The sequence below is a fragment of the Centroberyx gerrardi genome, chromosome 11 (genome assembly GCF_048128805.1).
Source record: "Centroberyx gerrardi isolate f3 chromosome 11, fCenGer3.hap1.cur.20231027, whole genome shotgun sequence".
Classification (NCBI taxonomy): Eukaryota; Metazoa; Chordata; class Actinopteri; order Beryciformes; family Berycidae; genus Centroberyx; species Centroberyx gerrardi.
In genome coordinates this window covers 16,699,987-16,721,679 of record NC_136007.1, presented here as the reverse complement: position 1 = coordinate 16,721,679, position 21,693 = coordinate 16,699,987, and the positions used below count along the sequence as shown (strand labels likewise).

Genomic DNA, 21,693 nt, shown 5'->3' with positions numbered 1-21,693 from the left:
TTAAGTTACATAATTCTGAAAAAAGGAGGGGGGGATTTCCCATCATATTTACATACATACATACATTATCCTAACAATCTTAACCTATTTGAAGATGAAATACAGTGTATAGTTTGTTTTACATGCATGAAATCTGTCACATCCTCCTGTCTAACATCACTCCTTCATCTTCTGTACATTTATTGTACAATGGAGGTACAATATGACCAAGCAGCTACCCTGCACCTCGAAGTCAAGGTGGATAACAAGAGTGAGGCATCTTCTAGTGCAGATTGAGGTAGCCCCCCCTCGACACACACACACGCACACACACACACGCACATACACACCTACACACACACAGAGGGATGCCACACGGGAAATGCCCGACTAAGCTATCAAATACAGACACAAAGTAGTTTATAGATCACTTATGTACAGAAAGGAGTTTTACCACTTACCAGGGATGAAAGGAATGGCAGAGAACAACGTGAACCTCTATCACAGTTCTGTTTCCAACGCTCTTTAAGACAGGCTACAATCATAAAATGGCACTCACTACTTTAAAACCCTCCACTTGGGGAAATGACAGAATAACATTCTCTCACGATTCGCCACACGTCCAAAAACACACAGGAACACACATTTAGATCATATGAGAAAAGTCACATAAGACAGAGTGAGGGACAAAAAGACACTGGAGCATACATCAGCAGCATCGTAAATGCTGGGGAAGGAGGGGGGAGGGGTGCAGTACCTCATTAGAAATTGTATGTACATATGTCCTTATGGACAGGCAGGCCACGTTTGTGTTGGTATTCAATCCCAACATGAGTCGACACAGTTGTAATAATGTACTCTCCTATATAAGATGATTTTCCAGATTGCAGAATCATTATAAAATCCATGAAACTGCTTTATATTTCTTTTACGTTCCTACATTTTACATTTTTACTTGTCTTATGTTCCTACTTCTATTAAACTTCTTTGAGAAAGGCATTACAACAGTCACCACATTAATTATTCCACACCATCTGTACTCTTATTGTTTATATTATTTGTTTGTCAAGGGATATTCTGTTAGGTTCTGCTCACAGCTATTTTAAAGGGAATGTGTGCGTTGTTTCCATTATGTATGTTTAACATCTCACCATCAAACCCATTCTGGGGTTTCTGAGAGCTTTTGTCTGTATTCAAAAGCCAAACGGTTTGAAGGATGTTTGCTGTTGTCTCCTTCTCTTCCTTGCTTCACCACCATGTATGTGTTGTTGCCCACACACACCACACAGAAAGGTGTCAGACACAAGGATGCTTATGGCCCCCACCCCACTGCATCTATATAATTACAACATGTCTTCTGTTTGCCAACGCCATAGAAATGGAGTTCATTTGAAAGAGTGAAATGTAAGGATTACTGCCAGGTCTACAGGCTGAAATCTTAGTCTAAACCGTATCTAAAATACGAAGTGGAGGCTTATGTATGCATGCATTTTAATATAGCCTAATTTGCAGATAAAATCATATTAGTTGCATGCATCGGCAATGACTATGATTGTGCACACTTTATTTATAGCCTTTCTAATCATTTCTGCCGGGTGGTATACCTGGAATAAGTCCTCTACGTTTCAGTGTAATCAAGTGTCTCTCACTAGATTTTCAAAATCACAACTGCATACGTAGCGCTTGTTGACTGTAATTTATTAGAATTTTTTATTTTTCATTTATTGCAATTGTGTCAATTTCTGGACTGATAGAGTATTGCAGTTCTAGTTGAATTTGGTGTTTTAGGTAGGCAAACATGTTTCAATACACGTTTCAATATTTTACAGCATCCCCTAGACCATGAAACCTAATATTTAACAAATCATGCTGAATTCAGTCATATATATTATTTGTGATGGCTACTTCTTAAAAAAAAAAAAAAACAGAAATGAAAACCAATGAAACCAATGAATTGTCTGCATTGGGTCACAGAAAGCCCATTAAAGTCACATAATTTAAGTGACAATAGGAGGAAAAAAGGCTAATTAACTACAGGTAACTTCCAAGAACTCTGTGACAGAGATATTGCCTGAAAGAATTTGGCTCAAATGAAAGATGAGAAGTGTATCTCTTCACTGATACAGAAGTAGATGAATGTCGGAGGTTAAAAGTGGTTTAGGTCATCTGAAATTATTCCTGTCTTTTCCCCCTGTAACGGCACCCCTACACACACACACACACACACACACACGCACACACACACATACACACACAAACCACACCACCTTGAGATGTGACAATCTGCAGAGGATTAGCAAGGTTTCTCCACAGAGCCATGGTCATGCAGGCAGAGGTCGGGTCCAGAGTCCCAGAGTCACTCTCTCACATCAGATGGTCACTGCAGGTGCAGGTGTGGTCTGATCGCGCCTTATGGAGGGACTGGAGGACAGAAAACCGAGCCTATAGCTGGGCAGGGAAGGAATCGCAAGCTCTTCGTTTTCTCATTTTCTCCTCTTCACTCCTAAGGTTTCTCTTGCTTAAAATCTTGAAAAGGAGCACACTTTCGTTTCTATTTGATTTTTTTCTCCACCCTTTTTTTTGGTTTGGGGGTGACTGCCTCCCAAACAGGACATATGACACGAAGAGATGTGCACATACATTTTACACACACACACACACACACACACCCACACACGCACACACACACACACACACACATGTGATGGACTGCTCTACATGTACAGAGTGCTGGAGAAGTAAACGAGGAGGCGAGGTCTTTTCAGCAGCATGGGCTGAGAGGCTGCAAGGCCAGATGTCCGTCCTATAGAGGAGGCCTGGGGGTCTTTTGTCCTTGTGCTGTCACTGTAAGTCACACAACCCCCCTTTGTGCTGTCACTGTCACCCACCACTCGCACACCCAACCCCTACCCCCCCGTCAACACACACGTCAGGGGCGGGGCTCCAGCCTTGGGTGCGGACAACGGGCGCACCCTAGCGACTGCTGTTCTTTATGGCTTCCTTCGCGGCTACAATCAGAGGCGTCAGGCTGGATAGAGGCTTCGCTAACTTCAGGAAGGAATGCTGCAGAGGACAGAAAAAAATGGATGAAAAAATGTAGATATGGGAAATTACAGAATTGGAATGATAGAAAGTTGTCATTTAGTGATGACTCGGCACCATCTATAGGACAAGAACCGGCGACAGCGAAATTCTGGGAAACCAAATCTTGATGATGAGCACCTGGTTTTATTACCATCATTAAACGACTGATTCCCGGGGCCAAGTTATCGTTATTACCTGGAGCAACTCCTTGGCCGAGCCTCTGCGGTCCACATCCATCTCCAGACAGCGGTTGAGGAAGTCTCTGAATACAGATGACAGCCTCTCTGGGTTCTGCAGCTCTGGAGTCCCGTTGGTGGCTATCAGGTACAGGGCCTGGAAGGACAGGTCAATAGGAGAATATCAAATGACTCTCTGAGGGTACCACAGGAAAAGTCTGAATATTTCAACTATATGGATACTGTATGATCATTGGGGAAATATACAGAGTAGTGCACTTTGTCTCTCACCCTGAGTGGATTCTCATTCAGGTAGGGTGGTTCTCCCTCCACCATCTCGATGGCCATGATTCCCAGAGACCAGATGTCCACCTTTGGCCCGTAGGCCTTCCTGGTCACCACCTCTGGTGCCATCCAGTAGGGCGTGCCCACCATCGTGCTGCGCTTGTTCTGCTCTGGAGTGATCTGGGCGCAGAAGCCAAAGTCCGCTGCAGAGGGGGAGAGAGAGAGAGAGAGAGAGAGAGAGAGACAGTGCTGTGTTATGTTCTTTCTTCGTAACTGGCTTAACCCACATCATTCTGCATTGGATACCAATTCATACAGTACATGTGTACTTTACATTTACCAATCACCATTCCAATTCCAATTCCAATACCAATCTCTAGTCAATTCTTAACCCGAATCTCTACCAATTCTCTACCAGAAATTGTACTTTTCTTGCAAATATGACCTGGAATATGCACTGGAACCTCTGTAACTGTAGTACTGTTTCTGTAGTCTCGCTCTCAGACCCTTGATAATATAATCAAGGGTCTGGTAGCAACGTATCCAGATTCTGTGCGGAGGGGGCGTTGACATTGAAAACCGTTGACATTGAAAACCACAAATCATGGTTGAGGGGGTGGGGATTTTAAGCCTCAGCGTCATCTCAGCATCCCCTACGACTATAAACTGCAACAATAGCGGAAATATAGGGGGCGTTTACTCGCTAAGACCTTCCCTTAGCCTCGTTCTAGTTCCTGTACAGGATTTCTATCAGTTGGCCCCAGAAGCTTGTGCGATGCTCTCGTTTTGTGTCGCGAGAGCTTCTGGGTTTCGCAGATTAATATTTCTGTTGCCCATGTGTCTTGTGTTTTTTTTGTCTGTTTTTAACTCTTCCACACTAAAGCCAAAGGCAAAATTTCCATATATTTGATGAATAAATTGATGACTTACTGAGCTTGACGGAGCCGTCCATACCCAAGAGGATGTTGTCACTTTTGATGTCTCTATGGATCACCTGGTTGGAGTGTAGGAAGTCCAGGGCTTGAAGACACTATGAGGAGACATGAAAAGTTTGAGAATGTGGCTGATCAGCGCCCACACATGCAGATGGAAATCTGTCACAACACAACGTCTTCTTCTCTTGGCTGAGTGAAGCGTACAGATTTGTTTGCATGTGCCCACCTGGCTGTAAGGGTCAACTCGCCGCGGCCACAGAAGGAGTGGGTTGATGTATAAACTTGGCTTCTTACCTCTCTGCAGACTGCAGCAATCTGGCCCTCGTCCATGCAGGTCTCAGTCACTACATCTGTCAACGAGCCTCCAGCCAAATACTCCATCACCACCCATAGCTCATCTCCTACCAAGTAACTAGAAAAAGAGAGAGAAAGAGGGTAAAACAGAAAAATACAGGGTGTGGACCCTTGTGGTTCATGTGAATTCTACCAGGAGCAGAAGAAGAATCAGTTGAGCATGTTATTGTAAAAAATAACAGCAATGAAAGCAGAGCTGAGTGAAAGAAGTGTTAAGGAAATTACATTTAAGAGGATTTTGGAATAGTGTGGAATAGTGTAATAGCAAATATTGCTGGATTTTGTTATTTCGAAACAGTAGGTGGCAGTAATGTGCCTTAATGCTGAATGTCGACCTCCATTAACAAACAAGAAAAAGAAGGAGGTGTTCTGAAACTACACTGGCAGCTTGTTTTTCCACTGGCTGCAGAGGATCCCTCAGAATCATTATGGTAACAACAAGCACTGACCTTGTCCTCTGGGCAATTGGCGGACTAAAACATGCTAAATCCTGCACCACTGCTGTCACTATCGCTGAGGAAAGTTTACTTGAAACACTTGCTTGAAACTTGGTTTGAAACACATGAACAAGAGCTTCAAGACTGAGACGTCCATGAATACTGATTCAACCTTTAGGGCAGCTTTGATAAAGTATTCATCCAACACCTAGTATGTCAACTAGTGTGACACTTTACATACACAACACCTAATGTAGGCAGACATCTTAACATAGTTATTTGATATTAGGAACCACCAAAATCTCATGATTCCATATCTATGGCACTTATGATATATATAGATGTTTCATGAATACCTTATGAACTAACATAACAGCTGAATCTGTGGTGATAAATGTGCCATAGCTGTTTTAACTGAGTTAGTTCTAAGTATAAAGACTCAAAAGCTTATAGTTTTCTTTAACAGGAATCCAAAATCTAAGTTTCTTTTAATCAAAATGACCTGAAATAGGTCTTCGGCTCAATTTTGTTTGTTTTTTCAGACTGATGTAATGGCTTATTCAGTTGACTTGATATTTGTTGAGGAGCTGACCTGTCCAGGTAGTTCACTATATTGGAGTTTTTGTTTTCCCTCATCACCAAGATCTCATTGATGATCAGCTCTTTCTTGGGCTGCTGCTGCAGGTTCATCTGCTTAATGGCCACCTGAGAAAACACATGAGGAATTAGTTTCCCAGATAGGGAATAAGATTTCTAGAAGGAAAGTTAGCCAGGGCGGCTTAATAAGGAAAAAGAAAATAATGTGCCTACCTCCTGGCCAGTGGCGATGTCGATGGCGGTGTATACAGTGCCAGACGCTCTGGGAAACACAAGATAAAACCCACATCAGTGATATGCCAAACCTTTTTAAATAAGCTTTAAAAAGTCCTGGCAAATGAGTCTGCACCCACACACTGAACAGCATAAAAGAATATTTGCTGTACTGTCACTATTGTCACTTTTTTTTTGTTTTTATATTTCATCTTGCCTGGACTGTGACTCACTCCTGGGATTTTTAAGACATCTGTTTATTTCACATTTCAAGTCCAAACAGGATCATAACAACATATTATCAAGGAGTTACAGAAATAACTGGGGTAAAAAAACACACTTGGGCATAAAAAACCCCCAAACAAACAAACCCATTCACATTCAGGAAGATATCAGTTTCAGATTTGAAAGTCTACGGGGGACCAGCCTTTGTCTAATAGCCCAGTACTGATCATATGTTTCTCACCCATACACCTCCAGCAAAAATGAGATACAACAGCAAACATCAAAAGGTTGAAAATGAAAACAGACAAGTGCATCTACTGACGCAGTTTTCCAAAAATGCCCCCCAAGCTAAGCTATTTGAGGATCTCTCTGGTGCGTTCAGAGCAGAGTCATCAAAAGACCAGAAATAATCATTAATGGTTCAGATTTATACATTTTCAATATAGAATTATCTGATGGTTTCATGCCTGCGTAGTCGCCTTGTTAACTTGACTTCTGAATCTACTATTATAGTGTGTTAAATGATCGTCCTCTAAACCCCTGAGCCACAGCAGCAGTGGTGAAATCAAAATGTGGATATGTATTCTAAAATAACCTAAATAAGTCTTTCATTGGTAAAACACAGATTAAAATAGTTGAGCCGCCTTCTGTTTGTCACTGTCCTACAATGAGTGGGATAATACCTCAGCCCACACACCACTATGCTTAGGTTTTACTCTTCCTTCCTCTGGCCAAAATTGACTAAGATTGCAAAATGAAGGCATTTGGGCCTGTTCATTTGAAGGAGCTATAGATGGAAAGTTAGCATCCGACACAAAAGGCAATTAATATCAAACTGTCAGACTGTACTCAAGTCTGACAGTCTGAGATGGGCTGTGTGCTTGATGAACTGACAGTGCAGTTGGGAGATTTTCAAACCCGCTGCATTTTCATACAATCAATTGTAGTCAAGCAAACAGACATGATTTTTGCTCCAGGGATATTGAATATCTTGAACTTGAGACTGAAAAATAGAGAGACTCAGCCTACTTTAGCCAGTTGACAAATTATGCTTGGCTATAAGAAATTATGTCCAAAGGGAGTTATGTTTTTGCTTTATCACTGAAGGCTGCATTTTTCTCATTTTCTCATGAAGTGAAGATACAATTTACTTCATCACACTTTTATTATATTTATTGCTACACTTTTAGATTCATGCCTTATATAATTTAGAAACAACCTACTCCGTGTTTATGCCACAATGCCAACAGCATTGCTAAATAAATTCAACTACTGTCTAACCTTAATTGTGCATTAATCATGCAAGGTCACATTGTGAATCAGGCACTCACTATGACTAGGTCCTTTGTACATATTAAAGCTGAAATATCATTAATATGCGTGCTCATTTTACCACCAAAACCTAATTAACATTGAGTTACCAAGGTAGCGATAAGCTCAGGTGCTGGATCTGCATGTAATTTGGTGTCTCCTTCATTGCACATTGTCAAGGCATGACATGCAACCATTTTCTCCTTATTTGGAGGTGTAGCACGCACTCATGAGCCTCACAACCCCTGGTGAATTTGGGCCTCTGGCCTTTCCTCCTTCTCCCTTTCTCCTGCTGTCAGCTACACCTGTGTATTGTCAGTAGCTATGAATAATGAAGCAGAGTTCCTGTTTAGTCCGGCGCTAATAACTTAAAGATAACTCTATAGTGAGTAAATAGACACTTCTCTACTGTGTCAGATAGGAGCCTCCTGATCCTGGGAATAGTGAGCATGTCAGAACAGCTAACTTCTACCCAGTTTTTATCTGTTTAGATGTGTAGTGAACAGGGAGTTGTGGAGGAGGATGACAGAAAAGCAGCAGCCTTAAAAGAGAGAAAGACAAGGAGGGAGAGAGAGGGAGAAGGAGAGAGAGAGAGAGAGAGAGAGAGAGAGAGAGAGAGAGAGAGAGAGAAGGCTGAGCTAATCTGGCCCATGGCCATTTCAGGATACAGTTCTCATTTCCTGTCTACTTCTCTCTCTTTTCTCTCAGGCATCCAGCCTCTCTCCCTCTACCTCTGTCTCTCTGAAGTGGTCACTGCAGCTCAATCTCTCCTGGCTAGACTGACTGCTCCAGAAATTGCTCTATTTCAATAACAGTGGCGAGCGGTTTATGATGAAGGAGAGACTTACCCTTGTCCTATTTTCTCAAAGCGTGTGTACTTCTTTTTGGGATCCCCCACACTCACAATACTCCCTGAGTCAGAGAGAAAACAGATAAATAGTTGGTTGAACTTGTGTGGGCACACAGACAGGAGGACCCACACACAAACACACACATACAGAACACATCGCTGCCTGTCTGTCCCAGAGACATGGCCTGTCTCATGGCCACATAGATATGTAGAGTAGCTGAATACATGCATCTCTGCTGCCTGTTGCATGCTGGTAATTTGGGCTGAAGTTAAGGAGAGTGATCTAACAGAGAGAGGAGCGGTCTAGGAGAGGCCACTGGAACAAAGAAAAAGAAGATTATGTTCTTTGTCCAATTTAGCCAACATAAAAAGACATTGCACTGGATGTGATATCAGCTCATGTGGATTCCAGCCTCTTGTTGGGGCCAAGGGTGATTCTCAACCTTTTTGGCTTGTGACCCCTTAAAATGAAGCGATGCCTACTCATGAGCCCCATCTCAGGATGCACATGTAGAGTGGTGAGCAGTTCAACCAAAGAATGATTTTCGTTTCATTTGATTTAGTATCAGAGGAAGCCTTAATTGAGGCTGAAAACTATTCAATATTTCACAAGAAAAAAGCAAAAAATGTGCAAAAAATAGATGTAGAAATAGACATGATAATAAACTTGTATAATAGAAATATATTTCTTCCTATCCCATAAATCATCTTGCGACCCCCCAAAATTATTTCACGACTCCCTGGGGTGTCGCGACCCCGAGGTTGAGAACCACTGTCCTAACCTGTAGTATGGGCCAACCCAACACCCAAATATCCAGCCAGTTATCCAAACTAGTCAATACAGTTTGGACGCCCCTCTCTCTTACGCAATTAATTTTTCGACTAATTGTTCAGCTCTAACACACACAGACAAACATAAAAACACATCTTTCTATAAGTAGACGTACTGAGCCGCTCCAGAATCTCCTCATCTGTCATTTTGGACTTCTTCCTCTGGCGGTCGGTGTGGCGATACATTGTGTTGGACGTGTTCTCCGGCTGGACCTGGGACTCCGGCGGAGTCACCACCTCTTTCACGGGGGTGGGAGGCTTCACTGGCTCCAACACAGAGCGAGTGTAGATCTGCCAGGAGCGAAACAGTCAACACATGGCAAGGGGGAAGAGGTTTGTAACAGACCGATCTCCTCATCCCTGCCGTACAACTCACAGATTTAGTGTGTTCGGGCCGAGGCGCAATGACCGGGGGCATCTCGTCGTCGTCGTCTTCCTCTTCCTCCTCCTCCTCCTCTTCCTCCTCCTCATCCTCCTCTTCTGACACAGGGGGAGCTATCGGCGGCTCTGACGATGATGTTTTGGCACCCTGGAGGGTAGAGGTGCAAGTCAGTCTGGATATCTGTGCTGTGCAGCAGTATGGAATGAAAGGTGTAGGTGTAGATTCCCAAAATATTCCACAAAACAAAAATATTCTCCACTCTGTGTTTGGGCTGTGACTGTAGAAGACGTCTTGGACAGCCTGCAAACCCCGCAAAAAACAACCATGTTCACAGGCTGGGATCTAGAAAGTTGGGGTTCAAAGGGACTTTTTCTGACTGATGGCATCTCTAACATGAATAATAATTTCTAGTCCTGATGCCAGCTTCAAATTTATTGTAACTGTATCAAGTATATAACAGATTGAGATTACTGGAGACTGACAAAAGGCCTTATATGTTCAGTATAAGTAACTTAAAAGTAGTGGTTACAAAAACACTGAGCACATATGATCAAAATGAACCCACAACATTACAGTTCATCTCTTGTGATATTCTGCGCTGTTACGTCTGGCATTTTGTGCAAAAAATAAATAAAAATGAATAAAAGGAACATGATCAGATCTCATCAGGTTACTATATGGGGTAAAAATGTGAGGAGAAATTCTGCTGATAGCACAGAAAAGCATTGCGAGTCGAGTGGCAGGGTAGCAGCAGTAACAGGGAAAGAGAAAGAGAGGAGTGTTAACAGAGTGAGGTGCAGTTCAGTGCAGTTTATGACAGGAGAGTATGAATTTTTAAGGAGAAGCATACTGTTCTATAGTTAGCTGAGATATAGGAGAAAAAAATCTCCATCTTAAGAAGTCATTTAGTCTATTATTGAGTCCTAAAATCATAATTTTCTTAAAACAAGTGAAGAAATCTGCAAATGGGGTGAGATAGTTTCACTTGTTTGCAATGCAAATCAACTTGTTTGAAGAATTTTGTAGAATCAAGTGTCATTTTCTTGATAGTAGTGCAGTGATCTGCCTTATTCTGACTTGTTTCAAGATACTGACACTCATTTCTAGAAAATTCCCAAAACAAGTGAAACTGCATTGGAAGCAAGTGGAATTATCTCACCCCACTGGCAGAATTGCTCTCTTGTTTTAAGAAAAATAAGATTTGAAGACTGAATATGAGACTGGATGACTTGTTAAGATGGATGTTTTTTTGCAGTGTGCTGCAACATTGCAGGATATGCAATGCGGTGATGAGCTGTAGATATCCTCTTGATCTGCAAGATACCGTTTCAGAAGTGCTATTAATATGCTTCAGGCGATTGTTATGCTTAAAGCTCAGCCTTTATTTCCACCCATCCAAAAGTCTGCTTGCCTTGGATCGTCTTCCTCTTATGGAATGGAAACATTTCGTCCATTCCCAGTCTCGTCATGCATAAATGAAGCAGTGCAGCTTAGTTCTAGTGATTAAGGCAAAGGGTCTGGCTGAAGGACAGACGCAGTCCTCCATTCAGACATGTAGGGCGTCTGACCTGGGTGCTGCTCCAAGGAGGGCCGCGCCAAGAGTGCAGTGCAGAGATGAGAAGTCTGCCTAACCAATAAAGCAGCGCTATGTTGTTTTCTCAGAGCCATGCGGTAATGTCTACAGTGGTGATGGAGTTACAGGCACATTATTGACGATGTGGATCAAACTGTGAGGAATATGAGGTCGTACATGCAGAAGTTTGATAGTCATCACAACCCTCTGTGGCATGCGCCCCTGCCCTGCCATTTCAGAGACGGACCATTTCAAAATGCTCACAGGTATTAGGTGTTTTCATGGAATATCAAAAATGAACAGATCCAATTATATCCCCCCAACGAATTTCAATACAGAGAGTGATGATGCCTCTAAAATCAAATATCTAGCACGTCTAAAGTAACGGTCCTTACCATTCAACATAAAAGTGGTGCTGGAGTATTTTGCTTTATCTAGTCAGTATCATCAAAATTAGGAGATCAAATAGCTGAATTTGGCTTTATAGCCAATGCAGAGGCACAGCATGTGGAAAGTAATATGGAGGAATTACCTTGTCAAATAATGCGCTGCAGGTTCTAAGGCTGACAGGAGGCCCAGATGACAGCAGTCGGTTCTGAATGTGAAGGTTGAGAATGGAGATTTAAGAGTAAGTGGACTTAAGGGAAGGGGGGTGGGGTTGGGGGAGGAGGGCAGGGGTACGCTACTGAGGGATGGACACTACTGTAGGTCCATACATTACCTCCTCACACACAGCATGAGGAGGAGAGACTTTCACTGGTGTTGATGAGACATGATAGAGACAAATCATGCCACCTGAGGACTGTCCTTGGCCCAGGAACTTTCTGAATCTTCTCCACCTCGCCCTTACTAGACTTTCTCTACTAAAAAACTGCTATTTTAATGAGAGTTTTATTTGGAAGCTAAGTAACTTCTGCTCCTGCACACATTATATATTCCAATATCTGTGCCTGGTTTCAAACCTCTTGATAGCACTGTCAAGATAAAATCCAATAGTTATTAGACTACCAAAATTATAGGATTATGTCTCAATAATTGTCTCAGTACTGTCTCAATATTTACTCAAGATCTTTTAATTTAATATACTTTCTCCCTTAACTCCCCTAACCCTTTCACCTCCTTTCCCTTCTGCTTAAGGGGCCTTTGTGTTCCTCTGTACACACACACACACACACACACACACACACACCTACACACACACACACACACACACACACACACACACACACACACACACACACACAAATTTTTAATTGGTTTTCTTTTTTTTTTTTTAATCTATTTGTGTCCTTTGTTGCTTTGTGAAGCTCTTTTTGATGAACATGTTTTGTTAAAAGATTTTTGAAAATATATTTTATGATGGATTTCTTTATTCTACCACTTCTTCAGCTATCTTATGCAACACACTGTGCTTGTTGTGTTGAATTATTGACTGAATTTGGGGATATTTAAGGAAGATTAAATCACTATTTGTAGAAGAGAACAGTCACAAATTGGCTCTAAAAGGCTCTGATGCAAATTAGCTGCTCTGGATGATCTGCTTGGATGAATGTGAATGCTGTATTCCATTATCCTAAAGGTTTTGGCATAGAAAATCATAATTATAACCATTGTACACACATATTTTGAATGAATTGTTGACTTCTAAAAATCAGTGGTCTGACAATGAATGAATTGTCAATCTAGACATTAATGTCTTGATTGTTGTGGAGTTTTTCACTAAATAGACTGAACTGACAATGTCATTTTTTTACTTTAGTGGTATTCATTTTTGCCACTGGGTCAAACAGCTGTACCTGTTTGTATACATCAAACCAGAGCAGCATCACTAACCTGATTACCCCTACATTAGTAAGTTGTTATGGCTAATTTTCATATTATATTCAGCTGTTACCCTGTTCATTAAGGGCCATATGTGGAAGTACAACACAAGTGTTGTCTTTATCAACATAATAAGCAGGTTGCTTGTGTATGTATTGTCAGAGTAAACCAGAAATGGGAGAAAACCCATCTGAAAATCCTACACTATGCCAGCAGGAATCAAGACTGTCCAGGCTATTTTAAACCAGAATGGTTAAACATCCTGGCATCCATGCACCAATCTGACAACCATGCTGGATTTAGACATTTATGTTAGTAACAGTAATGTCAACAACATACAAAAGATGAAATGACAACATGTTCTAGGGTAAGGCTTCCACTCTAGGACTGCCTGGTTAGTAGATCTAATATGAAGTTATAAAAGACATAACCTATGTTTCTCATCTTAGCTGTTCATGATAAAAAAAATAATTATAATTTGAAAAACACTGTCTGGTAGAGGCGACACAGCAGGTAGCGAGAGACAGCAGCCACAGGAAATAAAGGATTAGGATGCATCGTGTTTCTAAGGCCACCTTTTACAGTCACACAGCTCAGGTGAACAGACAGCGCACATAGGTTGCTAATCCATTTAGCTGAGGTCAAGACGAGGCACAAGGGCATCTCCATTGACAAATAATAATAATTTGATCCATTGGTTCAAATGGACGCATTTAAAACCAGAGAGAGATCCCACTATATGGCCAGTGGGTAGTCGTCTCTTTGCTCCCTGACGAAAGCATTATGGGAGAAGATGGCTTAAAACAGGCCTGTCTCCAAATCTTTTACGGCAAGAAGAGATGACTGGAGCGTGGACTTTGACAAGCCCTCATCTATCTGATATATACAGAGGAGAGAGGGTTTGCTCTATGGAAAACATGGGTCTTTATTCCTTCTTTCACACCAGTTCTCTAACATCAACTGTTTAGCTGCATAGCAGGTTATTAAAAGTTGTGTTCAGAATAATCTGAAAGACGGCATCAGATAGATCATGATGTGTTTCTCTCAGGAACCAGACATTCTGCTGCTAGACTGATAATTGGCACCTCTCCTATACTGTGGCTCTGCTTGCCTGTGACAGTGCGGCCCATTCTTTGGGAGCAGTCTTTAGTGCTGCAGCCTAATAGCTGAGTCACCTCTGCAAACCATGGACCACTGTGACAGTCCAAGGCTATCAATATGACAGATACGCTCAAATAGCCTCGCTAACCTCGCAGAACCTTTTAGAGTCACTGCCACACCCGCTTGCCCTCACTTGGCTTGGAGCCGTTTCAGGCAGAAGCCCTGAGTGAACTGGTCCCAGTGCAGTTAGCCTGGGGCGAGGGGACCACACTCGGCACACTTGGATTCTTCACCCAGCACGGCGTGCTGCAGGCCAAGGCATTCAAAGCATAGATTACGCTGGTCAAAGCTAGCAACGAGGCCAGCACAGCGGGGGGACTCCTAGACTCAGAAGACCTTCTAGTGAAGTAACTCTGGGTGAAGTTCCACTTGAGTGTTTGTCTGCAGGTATTTCAAAATCTGGTTTAGTAAATCGGGAAATAAACAATAGACCACAGCAGCTTTCAGAGCGGTCACCTTTACGTGAGCCTCATACTGATTGGCCCGTATGCAAAATTCAGGGCATTGTGCCGCATAGTGGGGGCAAGTCTCTAGAGGGGAACACACAGGCTTTGCCCATTAGAGGGCGAAGTCTACGTGAAATGGAGCATGTCTGACAGCCACACAGTCTACACTAGCGATTCCCAGTCAGAGGAGAATGAGAGTAGAACGAGAAAGATTTGCTATAGTGTGAATCTGTGCTATGAAAAGCATTAGCACCACTATGGTGTGAAAAGTATCATTACTCCTGGGTTTTCAACTATGAAATTAATGCACAATGTTGTGACTTACCTGTCAAATTATCATAGGGTTATATAAAAACTGCAGGAAAAATACTTCCAAATTACTCAGGGTTGAGGGATTTTCAAAGGCAATGAAATATGACAGAAATAGCTCATGGCTAAGGGCCAGAGATTGGGCTGATTTACAAATGTTTTGTACAATAATAATCAGACAGTCAGGCGAGGTCAAGACACACAGTGCAGCAGACAGCCTGCCCTATAATTCTTGATAAAGAGACAGAGCAGCCATGTCCAGCTGACAAGAGGGACAATTAAGAGCCATAATTAAAGCTATCACAATCCATCAAAACTGAGTATTTAGTTATTAGTTAATTATTGATAACTGGCATACATTTTGCAGACTAAACATATCATATCTATATCACTGTTTTTATAGTTTTCAGTTTAGTTTAACAAATGTTTTTAATAATCCTCAAATAATCAAGTGTTCATATGTTCAGAAAATACCAACCACAGGGTGAAGTAACAAGTTTCAATAGAAAATAACTTACCAGAGTGTTGGCTGCTATGTACCCATGTGCTGATTTGTCTGAAATAGAACAAAAACAGTTTCTTACAGCAGCAGCATGCCGAAAAGCATCTTAGATCTACATAATATAGACATGAAATTACATATTAAACGCATTTGCTTGATGATGATTGCTTTTTATTGAAATCTTCAATATTGTGACTTAAATTCAGGGGAAAGTATTCCGGGTATTCGCTTGCGTACCTCCCGAAGTGAAGCTCATGTATTTCTGGTTGTTGACAGTCTCTTTGGAGTCGTAGAACTTGAGAACGTCCAAGACGGCCTGAGGGTTTTTCTTCTGCTCAAGCTTGGTGATGTTAGAGGTCTGTAGGAGCCGAGCCCACTGCTCTGGAATACCCTGCACAGACACAGACAGGTCAAGAGGTCAAACATTAAATATTCTGGGGTCAAGTCCAACATTAAAGCTATAATAGGCTATGTGACTGTTTCCTTTCTTGAGGCAGGAAGTATATTGTTATAAATTGTTGATCAAGTTCCCAAACCAACACTTGTCACTCATCTTGATGAGCTGTCTACTTTGAAACAATATCCAGCCTATAAAGCCAAGAGACACAACAGGTGTTGAAGAAGGACACAGTGAATGTAGGGAATTGGCAATAAAAAATAACACTGTGCTGATATTCACCCGTGTTTTTTAACAGGCTTTGTCTGCTGCACATTTACCCTCACTGTCCTTTCGTTTTTGACTGTTTTCTGCCATTGTTGTTGTTGCTGAGACTTCCCTGCTGGCCACGCCCACAGCAAACGGGACACGCCCCAGAAAGTACCAAACATCACTGAAAAGTCATTCATGTACACATAGAGTCACACACAGGCCCAGACTGATAAGGCATGATATATCCTATTTATGTATTATTTTTATGTAAGAAAGTGCCATATAGAAGCTTTAATTTAGACAATTAAAACGATGAATTTCAAAGAGGTTAGCCTCCCTGTGTGCAGTAAACCTTTTTGTGAAGGAAATCATATGCTGAGTTTTCAGACAGAGAATTACACTAATTATCCGTGTGAAACATTCAGTGCCTCAGACACCACTGATTGGATTTTAATGAAACTTGGGGAAATGGTAAATCTCGCCACTCTTTTCTGGTATTTTCAAAATTACACTGATTAAACTAAAACTAAATAGTCCTGACCGTTACCAAATTTGGCACACAACATATCTGGACTGTCCAGCACAGTTCTTTGATATTCCACAGCATTTTGATATAATTGGCTTCCAAAGTTTGGTCAATTGTTATGGACGGGGTCTATTTTACAAAAATTGCCATAACTCAGGAACGCATTGTGCTATCTCTACCAATTTGGTACACGTGTGCAAGCATCTACTCTGTGCCATATTTGGTGTCATTGCACCTATAGGGGGCACATTGATTGTATTTATATCTCAGTCATTGTACACTCATTGTATACAGTACAACCAAATTTCAAAATGCTCAGTATGCCACAGGGACCACACCTGCACATTGGCCCACATGACACATTCACCCCAGAGGTCATCAGGTGCCTGGACCCCATCAGTTGCCGCTTGCGGCTATATTTTTCTGCATTATGATTGGCTATTTCTTTTCTGAATGGTGTTTTCTTCTCCACATTGAATTTATGTATCTGCTTGTTGTTTTCTCCACTCTTCATTATATAAAGTTGAAGTCTTTCCCTATAATAGTTTTTTAGGATCACCTACTGTATGTATCTGCTTGGAATGACACACAGCTGACAAAAAATCAATTGATCAAATTCAATGTGGAAAATGTGCAAAAATCAAAGAGAAAAAATAAAATTAATCAGGGAGCAGATACTTTTTTGTGGCATTGTACACTTGTACACACGCAGCCAGAATGAAAAACACCTGCTGCAAACTGGAATTGCGACTAAATTGTAATTTACTGAGAAATGCTAAAGGATTCCAATGCAGGTTTGGCCTGAGATTGTGATTCAAGTCACTAGTATCAGCAGCTTTATGCAGAGAAAATTATGGTTGGGCTGACTGCTACACCTTGGGGACAGCACCAGGGAGAGTTGTCATTTCAGAAATGCGTGCCTGGGACTCAGCTATCAGATGGGAGGAGAACTTTAGAAGATATGGAACAAGCATATCAGTCTCTGTTTATATATTTGACTGTCAGGTGGAAGGGATACTCACTGTGAATTCTCCTGTTACAGCATCAAAGCCAACATGAATGGTGTGTTCGAAGTCTGAGGGTAGGGATATCTCAGGACGCTCCTTCTCCTTCTTCTTGTTTGCTGCAGTGAACAAAAAAAAAAATCAGACTGATTTCTACCACAATAAAGTAAAGGACAAAATCTAGTATATGTCCTGCAAGCTAATGTAAGGAGAATATCTAGTAAACTAGTAAATTAGGGTCTTAAGGTGACTTGTTTAGAGGGATACTCACTCTTGTCTCCCCCGGGGAAGATGGAGCGCAGGCGGACTTTTTTATTCTTCTCTTCAGGAGCCATTGGAAGCGGTTTGGAGGCGTGATTCACTGATGAAGAGTCTCGGGAACTACTGTTCATTCTCAAGGGGGGGGCTGGTGGTTTCTCTTCAATATCGACACTATCAGACATCTTTAGTAACACTCACAATGTCCTGGGAGAAAGAGAGAAACAAGAAAGAGAATAGTTCAGTGTTAAAAAAAACAGTCTGTGTATAAATCAGGTGGGATTGAAAGAAGGAAGCCAGTCCAAATTATAGAATTGATATATAAGTAGCACACATGCACCAATGAAACCAAACTTTAGATTTTGATCAATACTTAGCCCTAGTAAGTGTACAAAATATTAAAAATTAGTATCAAGTGACTAGATTGAGAGATCCAAGTTTGTTCTGGTTGATTTTAAAATGTATTTGCAGACATGACAGCTGGGAGAAGAAGCCTGACTGCCAGTAATGACAGCAAATCTCTGAGACAGCTACAGTAATGCTGGAGGTTGAAAATGTTCCAACAAAGGGAAATGTATATATAGTTTTCTTCACTGCATCTTCACTTTCATTTGATCCATGCATTGTAAACATATTTCACCTGCATTACAGTGATATGATGTGAATTTGAGTTGATATTTGGGATATCACACAGATGAACCTGCATGTTATTAATTAGTCATTATGTGATTTCAGACTTTGCAGCCTTTTGGTAGAGCAGGTCATATTGATTATTGAAGAGATGATTCTGATGAAAGGAGTCATGCTGAGTGCTTTTGATGGCTTGATGATCTATCGAGCTTCATTTTCAGCAAAATCACACTGAAAGCAAAACTATAAGTAAGATTCATCTGTTTAGATGACTGAATCGTTGGATCTACAGTGTGGTGGGAATGTGTTATCCCCAGGGGAACGGGACAGTCTCACACACATTGACATTATGGGTGTACCCATACATGAAACAATAGGCTACTTTATCACAGAAACGCAACTGATCGCTAAACAAAATTCATCACAAAAGGGAATAAAACTATTGATTCAAGATTTAAGGCCTTATTTTTCAGTTTGTGATATTTCATCACAGCAGTCATGAGCATCTCCATCTGAAAACAACTGAACATTAAGTTGGTTTGAGGCCATATGTACAGAATGATGGTAAAGTCCAAAGGAGGCGGATTTCTTTTCTCTGCTGCTGGTTTATGTTGCAGTTCTAGGTTTCTGAAAGCCTCTCTCTACCCCAGCAGAACTGGGGTAATATGAATGTGAAAAAGGCATGTCAAAAGTGAACTCTGCATAGCAAGACTTGACGGCTGCATTCAGACAGATCTGCAACTTACAGCACACCCCTAGTTACATTTTCAAAGTCTTGTATTCTCTGAGCTTTGGCCTATTTTAGTAAAGCAATATGAGGAATCCTGTTACAGCGACTGTCTCAAGAAGTCACATGGAATAGATTAGTGCACTCAAATGTTTGTGTATTTTGAAGATACTCAGCTGATTTAGATATTATTAAAGGAGATACAAGTGCCGTAATTGTCACTCTAATGTAAACAAATTAATGTTAATGAAGTGTAATCTTAACAGGACATTTCCCCCCTGTTCTGCCCGTGTCCCCTTTTGGACACTTTCTCATGCTGTTGGTGGGACAGAGGCTGATGATGTGTTTGGAGGTGAGGTGGAGCCATTGGTGTCCAATGGGTCTGTTCAGCTGTGAAATGGTAACCAGGAGTTGAGGCTAAGAGAAGCTGGCAAGAGTAAATGTCCCCATCACTCATCCTCCCCTCTTCCATCTACCCATCCCACTCCCATCTTAGGCTCCTTCACTGCCTCACCCCGAGGCCAAGCCCATCATGTGATGTGCAGTGCACCCGTCCCAGAAACAGGGCCATCCAGGCAGCCCCTTAGTGGAGACCTACATTAGCAAACAAAGACCACTCATAGTCTCTTATACAGTATGTGCTGCCTCTGAAAAAAAAATATATGTGCCACCATACAGCGCTGTACCATTTTACATGACCATTTCCTATACAGGAAGAAACTGGGTTGGTTACGCCCCATTGTTAACTTCCCAAAAGAACTGGTTTTGAATGAATGAATGAGATTAGCAGATAGATGTGATGTGGTAAGAGGTCCTGATTGGATTGGATAGAGCTATAGTAACACCATTATTACACAAGACCTCTTGGCTTTTCCTTGAGATGCCTCCAAACTTGAAAATTATATTTGTCTTGTAATAAAATAGTCAGTAATGTGTAATTTCCTCATAAGCCCCTGCCTGAAGCTGCCCCACTGTTACACAGTTCTGTTGGCTCACTCATGAGACTAAGAAGGGCTATTTGGACAGGACAGGACTGTGAGGACCAATAGGAGGGATTTACAATCCCACAGCTAGTGTTCACCTTCTTTATAACTCTGCGGTGACTCTATAAAAAAACAACACAGACATCAAGCAATGTATCAGGTATTTAGTTTCTGTCCTCTATCTTGATACCAAATTTCAATAGTTGAGACTATCAGACCAATTTAACCCTACTCATTTTAAAAATAATAGATTACTCTAATCTGGATTGCAGTTTATTTCACAAATTTAAATTCTGGCCATATCTGTTACCAATACATGTAGCCCTACTGTGGGTGTGTTAATATGGCTATAGGTTACTGAAAGTAATTTTAAAAGTTGATATAAACATGTCTTGTTTTACAGACTGAAGGCAAAGAAAATGACAAGCTGGTTAGGATTTGTTCAGTTTCAGAGAACAGCACATATGTTAAATTACGACTGCATCTCCAAAGGAACTGTAGGGGGTCTCATCTGATAAATCATGCTTCTTCACTTGGATAAGATTAACCAATAAGCATTAATGCATAATTAGGCAGATTCTAATCTTTTATTCATGTAAAGTGGTCTACAAAATATTTGCCAATCTTTATTATGTCTTTATCTTTATTATTAAAGTCTGGCAGATCAAACACTGGTCTAAGATACAAAAACCACCAAAATAATCCTAATAATTGATAAAAATTGGACAGTATTTTTTTTCCTCCAATGGTGATGTGAAGAGAATATAGAGAAAAGATTTGTATAGAGAATGTAACATAGCACAGTGCATTCCCTGAAATTAGGCAAAATATTATTTTATTATTGCAGGAAAGTGTCTGTACAACATATACTGTATATTTTGATTTGACAAATTATTTGGTGGCAACAGCCATGACACTGCCTGGCCTAATGGTTTCATGCCGTTTATCCAGAGCTGTAGGCAGTAGGCTAATTTGCATTTCTTATTTGAGTTGCAGCTAATGGTGGACACGTTACACACTGAGCAAGGAAAAGTGTCGTGTGAACAGTGAAGTGTGGACACAATAAAAAAAGCATTGCATGTCCCTTGTTGAAACTCCCACAGTAAAAGTGCTATGTATTTCATTAGTTGTCTCCCATGAGAAACTACTGAATTATTCCTGCCCCAGCCAGATTTATGAAAAGGTGACTCACTCTGACAGATGGGTTAACCAGACTAATTATAGTTACATGTCGATCCAGCTTGGCTGCAGGGTATCCACTATTTTTGTATAACCAGACACCTACAGAAAAATGCTTTGATAAATGATCTAAATTCATGTACTAGTACATTTTAAGCTCGCTCTCCTTTGCTGTGACCTTGCTGTGCTGGAGAGACTTGTGTGTCTCCAGGATCCTGTGAGGTTTTACCGGCGGGGGTTCAATCCCCTGGCAGTTTCTGCCATGC

At 41.3% G+C, this 21,693-nt stretch overlaps 1 protein-coding gene across 1 annotated transcript in view; it reads right to left on the bottom strand.

The window, feature by feature from the left end:
* Positions 1 to 2,868: 2,868 nt before the first annotated feature.
* LOC139910714 (serine/threonine-protein kinase PAK 3-like) overlaps positions 2,869 to 21,693 on the bottom strand; it is a 29,370-nt gene continuing 10,545 nt past the window's right edge. The window contains exons 2-16 of the mRNA XM_071898095.2: positions 17,922 to 18,115; positions 17,669 to 17,769; positions 15,709 to 15,862; positions 15,488 to 15,525; positions 11,765 to 11,827; positions 9,654 to 9,806; positions 9,394 to 9,568; positions 8,445 to 8,508; positions 6,061 to 6,109; positions 5,843 to 5,955; positions 4,754 to 4,871; positions 4,455 to 4,554; positions 3,531 to 3,727; positions 3,259 to 3,396; positions 2,869 to 3,042 (exon numbers count right to left, since the gene is read on the bottom strand). Of these exons, the coding sequence (XP_071754196.1) occupies positions 2,953 to 3,042; positions 3,259 to 3,396; positions 3,531 to 3,727; positions 4,455 to 4,554; positions 4,754 to 4,871; positions 5,843 to 5,955; positions 6,061 to 6,109; positions 8,445 to 8,508; positions 9,394 to 9,568; positions 9,654 to 9,806; positions 11,765 to 11,827; positions 15,488 to 15,525; positions 15,709 to 15,862; positions 17,669 to 17,769; positions 17,922 to 18,093 (1,725 nt within the window). The 5' untranslated portion in view covers positions 18,094 to 18,115 and the 3' untranslated portion in view covers positions 2,869 to 2,952. The remainder of the gene's footprint in view (positions 3,043 to 3,258; positions 3,397 to 3,530; positions 3,728 to 4,454; positions 4,555 to 4,753; positions 4,872 to 5,842; positions 5,956 to 6,060; positions 6,110 to 8,444; positions 8,509 to 9,393; positions 9,569 to 9,653; positions 9,807 to 11,764; positions 11,828 to 15,487; positions 15,526 to 15,708; positions 15,863 to 17,668; positions 17,770 to 17,921; positions 18,116 to 21,693) is intronic.